Source organism: Saccopteryx leptura, chromosome 7 (assembly GCF_036850995.1).
Source record: "Saccopteryx leptura isolate mSacLep1 chromosome 7, mSacLep1_pri_phased_curated, whole genome shotgun sequence".
In the NCBI taxonomy this organism is placed as follows: Eukaryota; Metazoa; Chordata; class Mammalia; order Chiroptera; family Emballonuridae; genus Saccopteryx; species Saccopteryx leptura.
Window position 1 is genome coordinate 88395587 of NC_089509.1, and position 13059 is coordinate 88408645.

The following is a 13059-nucleotide window of genomic DNA, read 5'->3' on the forward strand; positions in this document are numbered from 1 at the left end:
GAATGGGATCATAGACATGACCCCTTGGTCACTGGCTTGGGCCCAAGGTTGTTGGCTTGAGCAAAGGGTCACTTGCTCTGCTGTAGACTCCCAGTGAAGGCACATGTGAGAAAGCAAGGAAACTAAGCAGCCTCAATGAAGAATTCATGCTTCTCATCTCTCCTTCCTGTCTGTCTGTCCCTGTATGTCCTTCTCTCTGTCACCTCCCCAAAAATTGTTATATTTTCCTAGTGAAATAAACTATTTTTATTTTGCTGAAACAATCCATTACCTTTTCCCTTTCATTATTATCACTGAAAAAATACCTATTAATCTGTCATCCTTCTAAAAATTTTTTTTCCTTCTGGCAGCTTTTAAGATTTTTCTCTGGTTTTCTGAAAAAACACTATTGTTTTTGCTATGTGTCTTGGTACAGAATTTTATTTACTGTTCTTGAGATTCTCTGGACTTTCATCATCCTGAAAAGCTCTCACCTACACTCTATTCAAATACTGCATTTGCTTCATTTCTTCCTCCCCTTACATCTAATTAAACTTGTGTCAAACCTTTTCACACTATCTTCCGTATCCCTTAACCTTCCTTCCAAATTTTTCATCTCTTTGACTTCCTGGGATATATTCTAAGAATTCTTGTACTCCTCCTTCCAATTCTCATTCTCTTCAACTGTCTAAATTCGTATTAACCCTATTTATTGATTTTCAATTGTTATTATTGGGCCTGACCTGGGGTGGCACAGTGGATAAAGCGTCGACCTGGAAATGCTGAGGTCGCCGGTTCAAAACCCTGGGCTTGCCTGGTCAACGCACATATGGGAGTTGATGCTTCCAGCTCCTCCCCCCTTCTCTTTCTCTGTCTCTCCTCTCTCTCCCTCTCTCTGTCCTCTCTAAAAATGAATAAAATAAAAAAATAAAAATAAATAAATAAAAATTCAATTATTATTGGATTTATTTAGACATTTTATATTTTTTTAAAAACTGACAAAAACTAATAGGTCACCTTTATATCATATTTATTTTGGCATCTTAGAAATCAAAATGCAGCTTACAATTTCAGAAAAGCTGTTGTTAGGACAAACTTATCGCTACCTGTGCAACTTGGTAATAGCCGTTATTGATATTCTTTTACTAAATTTACATGTAGAATTGGTATTACATGTTGAATTTTACTGCTGTTCAAAATGTCTTCAAAAAATATGATTAGGCGCCTGACCAGGCAGTGGTGCAGTGGATAGAGCGTCGGATTGGGATGCAGAATACCCAGGTTCGAGACCCCAAGGTCGCCAGCTTGAGCGCGGGCTCATCTGGTTTGAGCAAAAAGCCCACCAGCTTGAACCCAAGGTCGCTGGCTCCAGCAAGGGGTTACTCAGTCTGCTGAAGACCTGTGGTCAAGGCACATGTGAGAAAGCAATCAATGAACAACTAAGGTGTTGCAATGCGCAATGAAAAACGAATGATTGATGCTTCTCATCTCTCTCCGTTCCTGTCTGTCTGTCCCTGTCTATCCCTCTCTCTGACTCTCTCTCTGTAATAAATAAATAAATAAATAAATAAATAAATAAATAAATAAATAAATAAATAAATAAAATTAAAAAAATATATATGATTAGGCAATAAAATGAAATTATTGTATATAGAGAAAGGCATAAAAGCAGCAGGGTATAATTTGACATTAATAATGCAAATAGTTATTATTCTAAAACTGATCACAATTTCCAAAGCAACAGGTAAGCACTTTACAAATTTGAAAAATACCCTAAAATAGGTGACTCATATACATGCAAAAAGAATGATCATAAGCCAATCAGTGTAAATGAAGATAAGAAAATCTGCCAAATCCCTCGGAAAAGATAAAATTTCAAAGCAATAAAAGTGTTGTATGATCAACTCAAACATCACGAATTAAGGTATTAAGCTGCAATTTGAAAAAATACTTGATATCTATACTTAAGGTTTCCTCTTCCACAGAGGGATCTGTATTTGCTTGTACCAACTACCAGTCTAGTCTGCATGAGTGGGGCTTTTTGGATCTTTCCTAGAACAAAAGGTGAATTTGATTTGCAAATCCATATAAGGATCAACTTGTGGTAAGGTAATTTAGTGAATTGGACTAAAGCGAATTCCTTAGCAGAGAAAAGCATAGCACTATGATTGAATTAGTTACATATAACATTGGCACTTTCTAAATAAAGCTTAAGAGTTTAAAATAATGTTCAAGCTTCATGTCAGGTTGAAGCTTATCAAATTTAGTATCTTAATGATTTACAGTAGTAAGTGCAATTAATTTACACGAACTTTTCAATCATATCCATAAAGTACTTTAAAATTTTCCGAAATGGACCTGGCTAGTTTTCTCAGTGGTTAGAGCGCTGGCCCAGCATATGGACATCCCAGGTTTGATTCCTGCTCAGGGCACACAAGAGAAGCAATTATCTGCTTCTCTTCCCTGCCCTTTCCCCCTTCTCTCTTCCCCTCCCATAGTCAGTGGCTGGATTGGTTCCAGCATTGGCCCCAAGAACTGAGGATAGCTCAGCTGGTCCAAGCATGTCAGCCTCAGGTGCTAAATATAGCTTGGTTCATTCGAGCATCAGCCCCAGACAGAAGTTGCCAGCTGGATCCTGGTTGGGGGGGCACGCCTGGGAGTCTGTTTCATTATCTCCCCTCCTCACTTAAAAAATAGAAAAAAAGAAAAAAAAATTCTGAAATTAAACTTTGACTTTCTACATATCTGCATTTTCTAAATTTCCTACAATTAACTTGTGTATCTTAAATTTAAAAATTTTTAAAGCTCAACATAAAAGTAAATTGTTACTACTTTTTCTTAGAACATAAATCTAAATTACAAATCTTATATATGTTTATACCTAAAATGAAATTCATTCACTAGAAAATTAAAATTCTACATTTCAAACTTATTTAAATTTACAATTTTGACAAAAATTCTAAATCAAAATTATTCAATTATGGAAATATAAATTCATCTAACAATGACATCATAAAATAGTATATATATCTTTACTACTGAAATGTCTAATGTGAAGAAAGACTATATAGTAGATTAAATGCATCAAACAAAACTACATTTTCTTACAGAAGTGTTTTGAAATGCTTAAATGACTTTTTTGTGTGATGAATGGATCTGTTACTGCTGTGATTCCACCTGAGAGTAGATAACTCTACCATTCTACACCTAAGTCACAGACAAAAATTAAAATATGATATTCCTCAGATATAGGTAAGAATAAGTTATTTTCAGTATTTTAAAAGATAACACTGGGCCTGACCTGTGGTGGCGCAGTGGATAAAGCATCGACCTGGAAATGCTGAGGTCGCTGGTTCGAAACCCTGGGCTTGCCTGGTCAAGGCTCATATGGGAGTTGATGCTTCCAGCTCCTCCCCACCCCTCTCTCTCTGTCTGTTTCTCTCTCTCCTCTCTAAAATGAATAAATAAATAAAATTAAAAATATATATATAACACTGGTCTATACAAAATACATTTAAGAACAGAGCTCCACCTGATCTGTCGTGGCGCAGTAGATAAAAGTGTCAACCTGGAATGCTGAGGTCAGTGGTTTGAAACTCTGGGCTTGCCCAGTTAAAACACATACAAAAAGCAATCAATGAACAACTAAAGTGAAGCAATGATGAGCTGATGCTTCTCGCTCTTTCTCTCAAAATCAATGAATTAAAAAAAAAAAAAAAAGAACAGAGCTCCCTACTTCCCTTAATGAAATATTGTAAAATAAACTCCACTTGTCTTAATAAAAGCTGAGGGGGAGCCTGACCAGGCAGTGGTGCAGTGGATAGAGCATTGAACTGGAACATGGAGGACCCATGTTTGAAACCCCGAGGTCGCCAGCTTGAGCACGGGCTCATCTGGTTTGAGCAAGGCTTAACCAGCTTGAGCCTAAGGTTGCTGGCTTCAGCAAGGGGTCACTCAATCTGCTGTGGCCAACCCCCCTAACCCCCCCATCAAGGCACATATGAGACAGCAATCAATGAACAACTAAGGTGCCGCAACGAAGCATTGATGCTTCTCAAATCTTTCCCTTCCTGTCTATCCCTATCTGTCCTTCTCTCTGTCTCTGTCCCTCTCTCACACACACATACACACACACACACACAATTTCTGTAAAGTCCAAGACTCAATAAACTAAGTGGATTTTAAAAAAAAAAGCTGAGGGGGAAGATGAAGAAACCAATGCTACTAAGTCTTGCCTGAATTCTGACACCTTTGAAGGAGTTCATACATAGTTATGGCATATTTTAGTCATTTCACATAGTTCCCCACATCTGAATAGATTTTGAATGACCAGAATGAAACTGTCACAAAAAATGAATTGTTGCACAAAGTAAATATTTTTGTCAAAGCTTCTGAGTATATAAAGAGAAAAAGCAAGTTAGGCAACCCAAACACTTATATTCAGATACTAAAAAGAACACTAAACTATTAAGCATTTTATTTCACATTTTTAAAAATGAAGGACTATTGAGGAGTAAATGCAGCACCTGATTTCCAAATGTACCTGCTTACAATCCATAATGATGATTCTAAGAAAGGAGATTTAAAATGGCAACTACTAAATAGCAATAAATATTATTATTAAACAGCAATAATTCTTTGCTGTCTTAATACTTTTCTGAAACTTAGAAAGTTTAATTATACACAGACACACAAAACTATTCTTAATTGGTAACCACTACTATTGAACTAATGATTTTGTTTTGTTTTGCTTAGAGTCTAACATTACTTTCCTTACATACAAATAATGATTGAGCCACAGAAAATTAAGAGCCATTTCATCACTCTGCACATAACAAGACTTACAAAATGTGGGTTAAATTATAAGGATTGGGCCTGACCAGGCGGTGACGCAGTGGATAGAGCGTCGGACTGGGATGCGGAAGGGCCCAGGTTCGAGACCCCGAGGTCACCAGCTTGAGCGCGGGCTCATCTGGATTGAGCAAAAAGCTCACCAGCGTGGACCCAAGGTCGCTGGCTTGAGCAAGGGGTTACTCAGTCTGCTGAAGGCCGGTGGTCAAGGCACATATGAGAAAGCAATCAATGAACAACTATGTCGCAAGGAAAAACTAATGATTGATACTTCTCATCTCTCTGTTCCTGTCTGTCTGTCCCTATCTGTCCCTCTCTCTGACTCTCTCTCTCTCTCTGTCCCTGTAAAAAAAAAAAAAAAAAAAAAAATTCACCCCAGAGGGGCAGAGCATCGCCCCCTGGTGGGCATGCCAGGTGGATCCCGGTTGGGCGCATGCGGGAGTCTGTCTTACTGCCTCCCCGTTTCCAGCTTCAGAAAAATTAAAAAAAAAAAAAAATTATAAGGATTGGTGTATATTGGTGTATCTTATGAAAAGCTTTAGGATTATAACCAAAATTGAACAAATTATCATTTTCTCTGAAGAGTACTGTTCATTCCTTTTTTCCCAAATCTATGTATATAAAGACGTACTTGACTTCTTATTTGAATGAAACACCTCTATAATCTATTTTTTTATGAAACAAAACTTTTATTCTGAAAAGGAAATTCACTCTGAGCTCATTGCAAAACTATCTATTTCAGTCATATTCCAGATTTAGCAGGACAAAGGGCAACAGCAGGAAATGGAGCATCATCAAAGTCCAAAACAAACTTAGTTTAGAGAAAAAAGAAAAACCTCAAATCATTAGGATAATTAAGCACTATGCTTGAAAGCAAAAATACAGATTAGAAATCAAGACCTTCTTAAGCACAGCTTTATCACTACTGATAAAAACACTATAAAATATGACTTATTATTATACAACATAAAGGCAAAATGAAAGTAATTTTGATATACTCATATATATCATATATAAAAATACATATAATTAAAATACTATTAAAGATTACATTTAAAAATATTACATTTTATAATTCTTCCTGTTCTGGTGCATTTATATACAGTGAATTCATTTTTTTCTCAACAACTATGAGAAATATGCAAAATAGTTTTTTTCCATTTGACAGATGAGAAAACTGAAAATATAAATTAGGTAACTTGTTTTTAGGTCATTAAGACCAGAAGCAGATGTGGCTCTAATTCTGTAGCTTCACAAATTTTTCTGTGTAAACAGAAATGCCAAAAAATAAACCAGCTAGTGACAAAAATGAATTATGAATTTCAACCCACATCACTACATTTCAAAATATCATGCTTTTGAGCCACTTCGTATCTTTTTACTGAACCAATGCATTTGATACTTTCCACTAGACAAAATAAAAATAACTTACTCTTATCAAGAATTTGATAAGTCTCTCAAGGCTCAGTTTCTCTTCTGCACGTTATGGTGACCAAGTGCGGCACTCCCAAAAGGCTAAATGTCAAACGGAAATGTACCCTTATTCCTATCCAAGGACAGGAGTTGAGATAGGGACTTCATGATACATATATGTGTTGTACTATGCAATACATAAATTCCAAAAAGTTGTATGATAATGTAGAGCCCAAAACTGTACTCAGCACTGTTTCTCTTACCACAAGCACATTAAATGAAGCAATGTCAAAAGATACAAGGAATAAGGTGCCTAATACACATAATATAAACTAAAATCTTTAGATCTTCAAAAGTAAATCAAGGCCCTGGCCGGTTGGCTCAGCGGTAGAGCGTCGGCCTGGCGTGTGGGGGACCCAGGTTCGATTCCCGGCCAGGGCACATAGAAGAAGCGTCCATTTGCTTCTCCACCCCCCCCCCCTTCCTCTCTGTTCCTCTCTGTCTCTCTCTTCCCCTCCCGCAGCCAAGGCTCCATTGGAGCAAAGATGGCCCGGGCGCTGGGGATGGCTCCTTGGCCTCTGCCCCAGGTGCTAGAGTGGCTCTGGTTGCGGCAGAGCGACGCCCCGGAGGGGCAGAGCATCGCCCCCTGGTGGGCAGAGCTTCAGCCCTGGTGGGCGTGCCGGGTGGATCCCGGTCGGGCACATGCGGGAGTCTGTCTGACTGTCTCTCCCCATTTCCAGCTTCAGAAAAATACAAAAAAAAAAAAAAGAAACAAAAGTAAATCAATTTGGGCAGTGGCTGGGAAGCTCAGATGGTTAGAGCATCGTCCTGATACACCCAGGATATGGGTTCAATCCTGGTCGGGGCACATAAAAGAATCAACTAATGTATGCATAAATAAGTAAAAAACAAACAGATGTTTCTTTCTCCCCCCCCCTACACACACACACAAATCAATACATTTAAAAAATATTTTTAAAAAGTAAATTTGCCTTCTACACTTAGGAAAACTATGCCCAGACAAGAAGTAGTAAACTACTGAACGAAAATCCAGATACAACATTAAACCTGTTCAAATTAATGTTTAACTTATAAGAGCTATATGAAATGCAGTGTTAATGAAATCCTTGACCCTGGGTGGGGATGACCATTAGAGGCAAGAAAAGTTCAGACTACATAATTTGAATTAGTCTCATACACTGGTGAAAGAATCTGTAGAGGGCAGAAACGTAGGCTGATCAGAAATTATTCTGCCATGATTATGTAATAATAATTACATGCGGTTAACAAGTAACCTAGAAGATGAATGTTTCTGACAATACCTAGCAGGAGAAAGTGAAAAGTTAGACCTAAATAGTTTGGTTAAAAAAAAACAAAAAAAAATTGCCAAGTATTTTTACTCAAATTCTTTTCAAATATTAAGTTTAATATGTGAGCACCCATCTGCTAAAAACTAAAACCAGTAATTTTAGTTCTATTTAAAGGACTTGAATTATACTATTTAGGCTTGCAAATGAAACAAGACTAATAGATAAAAGACATATTTATATATTCTATTAGTTTTCCTTTGACTAAACTGTATCAACCAAAGGTTATTTTTAATATAGTCCTATTTAAACATCTACTAAACTTTTATAATGTTCAATGGCAATTTTTAAAACATCACATTACATACAAACATTGATGGTACCTTAATATCAATCTATTGTTAATACATTGCAGAATACCTGTGCTAAGGTTAGCACTGTAGCAAATAAGGAGGATGTCTTAACCTGAAGCAGACCTTCAAAAATCTTCAAAGTCGTCTACCTTAATCAGTTGTGTATAATTTGTTTGGTATGGATAGCATACCAACTAGGGCAGCAATATAGTAGACAATGTTTACATTTTACTCATTAAAGATTAACTTGATACTCAAGAAAAACAATTGGTCACCTAGGAAGAATGCTAGCAGATCAAGTCATTCCAAAACAAAGAGAAAAAGCAAACACTTATTCTGCCTGCCTTCCTGTTAAGGAATTGTCATCAAATAATTAATGAGAGGGCATTTCTCAATATATGCTCTACTGATAAAAAGTGATAGAGCCTGATCTCTGGTGGCGCCGTGGATAAAGCATCGACCTGGGAACACTGAGGTCGTCGGTTCAAAACCCTGCACTTGTCTGGTCAAGGCATATATGGGAGTTGGTGCTTCCTGCTCCTCCCCCCTTTCTCTCTCTCCTCTCTAAAATGAATTTTAAAAAAAAGTGATAGAAATGGATATCAGTTTTGCAAACGCCTAACAAAATAATGCATATAGACAAAACTCACTGATAGCTGAGACACTCATAAATTATCTTAGCCTTCCCCCCACCCAAATAGAACGTGACTCAAGCCCCTATATTTCAGTGTGCAGATACCAGTAGAGAAGAACAAATAATTTAAATCAAGGGAATTCAGCCAGCAAAACCCAGACTGATAAAAACTCTGATGTTAAAATTTGGTTTCTCCAACATATAGAAGGAATAAAAAGTGTGGTGAGGGACAACCTATCACTTAACAATAGATAATACATGTATACTTTGTTTAAATATCGAGTCAAACAGCAGGAAAATAAAACATTTATAATACAACCAGGAAAGTTTGAACACCAACCAGATATTTGATGATTTAAAGAATTATCACATTATGATTATGTTTTTAAGTTATTTTATAGATATAGTATATTTTTAAATATTTATGGATAAAATCATACATTGTCTAGAATTTGCTTCAAATTAATTCAGAGGTAGAGATGGTATAGAGTAGGGTTATACATGAAACATAATTGAAAATAATTTGATAATTATTGAGGCAGATACAAAAGAGTTCACTACAGCATCTTCTCTATTTGTGCAAGTTTTAAAAAGGAAGATGATGAAAAGGTTCTATACAACATGCCATAGAAAAAGGACAGAACTCGTGTCCCTCAGAGGTCAAAACAAACGAACTAAAATCTCAATGGTGTGTTAGATAAACATTCTCCCTGGACACACACACACACACACACACACACACACACACACACACACGGACACACACACACACACACACACACACACACACTATTACTACTACTTGACAAATGAGAAAACTGAGACCTAAAAAGATAAGTCTTGCTCAAGGTCACAAAACATCAGCAGAGCCAAAACTAGACTCCACAATTGCAAGCCTTGAAATACAGTTAGCTCCAAGTTAGAGCGAAGTTAAAAGAAGATCTAAGCAGCCTAAAATATCTGAAAGCCAATCAAAAGTTTAAAAACAGTCTTAAAAGTTAGGTGGCTTGAAGGGCTATCCACTAGAGTGAGAACAGTAAAGCTAAAGAGAAAGTATAGAGAACTGGGTATTTGGTAATCATCCTCACAAGGAAGCAGAAATGTTAAATCCATCAAGCATATTTGAAAGCTACTTGAATTCAAGGTGTTTGTGGGAAAGAAAGTTATTGGCTAGAGTCCAAGTAACTTACTCTTGAACTGGTGAAACATAAAACCATTATATTAAATAACAATTTTTTGAAAAAAAAATCTTATTAAGTGCACAAGTGATTTAAATCTTAAATATGAAAATAGGACTTTTGTTCCTGTCGAAGAATTAGGCTTCAAAATCTGACTATAAAGGGCCTTCCCTATTTACTTAAATTTTAATGAACAGAAAGATTCACACTTACATTAAATATCATTAAGAATAAAATTCTGTTATACTATCTTTTCAATTAGCAGTGTCACTTACATAAAACATGAACTCAACCTAGAAACAACATAACTAATTAATAAGACAATGTAACCCCATTTACCTTTTGCCATTCAGAAAATAGTAAAACCTAGTAAGTTTGATGTATTTTTAAATAAATCATTTTCAATCTACTAGGCATTCATACTAAAATGCATTTTTAAATTTTGCCTAACATGTGTTAGTAACTATCTTCAAAAGTGTCTGGTGAATTAGATTCTTTTTTTATTATAAGCGTAGTCTATTTTTAAATAGACATTTCTGGCATTTAATTACACAAGACTAGAAGCTATTTTAAAAATTCATATTAAACATTTCAAAGTATACATTCTTCCATAATTATAAGAAATACCAAGCCAGAGAAGTAAAAAAAAAAATTTCCAGTATAATCTCTAAAATTTAATATAACAGATAAATTTAATATGAGATTATTTGTTAAAGAAATAAAGAGCAGAAAGTATAAAAAAGAAGCCAGAAGGGATAATGCACACATGGAAGCTGAGACTTGAAAACTTCACCACACAGACCTAAAGTAACTTTCGTAGATTAAAGATGTTTCTCTGACCCTTGCCAATAACTTCAAAGTAGTAATGTACCTCTTCACTTGAAAAAGATGTTTTTAAGTAATACCTTTCTCCTCCAATTACCCAGAATCAAAGCTAACATGTAAAAATTCACATAAAGACAAAGAGAGAAAAGAAAATTATTTTTCAAGGATAAAATAAAAAAATATTAAGAGTCATAATGGATAAGACAATGGACTTGAATTAGGCAGTACTGAGTTTCTGGCTCAGTTCTGCTACTCACTAGCCTCTTTAACCTCTGGATCAGTTTTCTCATCCACAAAAGGGGATAATTACAATACCCATCTCACAGGATTGTTGTGAGGATCAAATGAGAAAATACTCGTAAGGTGCAAGCTATAGTAACCATCTCAAATCAATAACACCCATAGGGTGGCAAGCTATAGTAACCACCTCAAATCAATAACCATTTAATATAATCAGTAACCATTTTTATACAATTTAAATGATTAACCATGACAAAAATGCTTAATGCCCTTCTCGTGAAAATATCTATCCTCCTACTTGTGGGAGAAAAAGAAAAGCACAAACAAAAATTAAAATTTTATTTTTCTTATTAATTTTATATAATTGTGGGATTACTGAAGACAAATATCAATAATAGCCACACACTACTACAATTTTTAATAGCATGCTAATAGTGTGCATGTATTTAAACCTGAAGACGTGGAAACCAGCAAATCCCATGTTTTTAAATTTCGAGTCTTTTCTATCAATAAATACACTAACTACTATCCATTCTAAATAGTGATAATAAGGTCAGTCACAAAATTTTACACCAAAGTATTTTAAAACTTAGAAAAAAAAAAAAAGAAAGCAGTTACCTTTGTACAATAAAGCATCCAAAGTTCAAAGAGCCTCTCTCTGGATGCCATGCTGGCTTTCACTCTGGCAATTTAACTTTTCCTCAAAAAAAAAAATTATGTTCAAGACCAAAGCATGTTCATTTTATTTTCCAAGTTTTTCGGTTGTTACAGTAAAGCTCAAAGCAGTAGGGAAAACAAAAAGAAGTGAAACACAGATTGTCTTCTGGTCAACAAAATTCAGTTTCAGCAGTTACTCCAACTTATCTCCATCAGTGGTAGTTGGGCAATTAACCTGTGAAAGAGAAAAGTATGCAAGTATCTGCTGGAAAAAGAAGTTATACTACAATTTTTAGATTTATCAGAACTAGAGGTTTATTTACTTCACTTCCCACAAACAACAGGCTAAGCTTTTATTTACATTGTTAGATAAGATTTCCCAGAAACTTACATTTCAGGAAAACAATACAGCTAATAGTATTTCACATGTATATAAAGTCAGAATTCTCCAGGGCAGACTCATAAAGATGCGTGCTCATAACCAAAAATGTGTCCAATGATAATAAACAGCAACATGACGTTCCCACTCATATAGTTTCCATAGGAAAAAAAAAAAGGAAAAAGTACACTTCCTTCTGACATACAGAATCCCTTAGAATTTTCTAGTCTGCTTCTTGAACTTGTTGGGAATGTTTGTCGCTGTGTCGCAGGGCAGGGCGTGAGAGGAGGGTGAGGAATTCCTGGTTGGTTTGTTTTCACAAACCTCAAAGAGCGAAAACCACCTGCCTACCTGGCCTCCCCACCGCTCCCCAGCCAGGAAGAAAGGAATATGCACGCACCGGCAAGGAAAGTGCCCTGGGAAAGCCTCCAGTGTTTTCGGAGATCTTTCCATTTCCTCCTCGCATCCCAGACAACCCAAACAGAGGCAAACTTAAGGTAAGCCAAGCTGCCCAGAAAAGCTTTGGAAATAGGGCAAGGGGAGCTCGCCGTCTCCCACCCGCTCCCCGCGCCCGCCCGACCGCACCGGGACACGCCCGAGCCACCCTCGCCCCCTCACGGCCGCCCCTCACTCAACAGCGCGCTGACCACCAAGCCCCGGGAGCCTCCCATTTCTGCCACGCAGACGCCTCTTGCCTACAACCCGCTCCCCCTCACCGCGCTCACGTTAGAGGGTTGCGCCGCCGCAGGCCGAGGTCTAACTTGCTTCCCTCGCCCCCTAAGCAACCCGAATCAACCCGAAGCCCCAAGTCCCAGCGCAGCTAGGAGGCGGGCGGGAGTGGGAGGCGGGGCAGCAAATGGCAAATGGTGCGAGGCGGGGCGCGAGGGCCGGGAGGAGCCAGGGGCGCAGCTGTCCCCTCTGCTAATCATTCCGGCCTCCGAAAATTTATCCGGCCCCAAGGCAGTCGCTGTTCATTGGTCGCACATGCTGGGACGGGGCGGAGACTTCGTATAGCCCCGCCCACACGCCTGCGCAGTCGCAGTCCCTCTGGCTCTAAAAACCCGGCAGCTGGCGCCAGCCGGGGCGCTCCAGTTAGTCTTCTCCCAGACCTGGACGTGTATGGGGCGGGGGCAACGTGCTGACGTCCACGCCCGGCATTGCTGGGGTCCGACAGACGTAGCATTCGGCTGACGACGTCTTTTCCGGCGGCCGTTGGAGGGCAGGGGTAATGCAGTGAGAAATA

General features: G+C 37.7%; 1 protein-coding gene across 9 annotated transcripts in view; it reads right to left on the reverse strand.

Moving 5' to 3' along the window:
* Positions 1-12671, reverse strand: part of NBEAL1 (neurobeachin like 1) — a 179772-nt gene extending 167101 nt beyond the window's left edge. For 3 of the 9 annotated variants that reach the window (XM_066344891.1, XM_066344883.1, XM_066344892.1), the window contains exons 1-3: positions 12542-12671; positions 12217-12336; positions 11399-11672 (exon numbers count right to left, since the gene is read on the reverse strand). In XM_066344891.1, coding sequence (XP_066200988.1) covers positions 11399-11449 — 51 coding nt within the window. In that variant the 5' untranslated portion in view covers positions 11450-11672; positions 12217-12336; positions 12542-12671. Of the gene's footprint in view, positions 1-11398; positions 11673-12216; positions 12337-12532 lie in introns of all 9 variants that reach the window. The other 6 variants (XM_066344888.1, XM_066344889.1, XM_066344886.1 and 3 more) reach the window with 6 other exon arrangements.
* Positions 12672-13059: the final 388 nt, after the last annotated feature.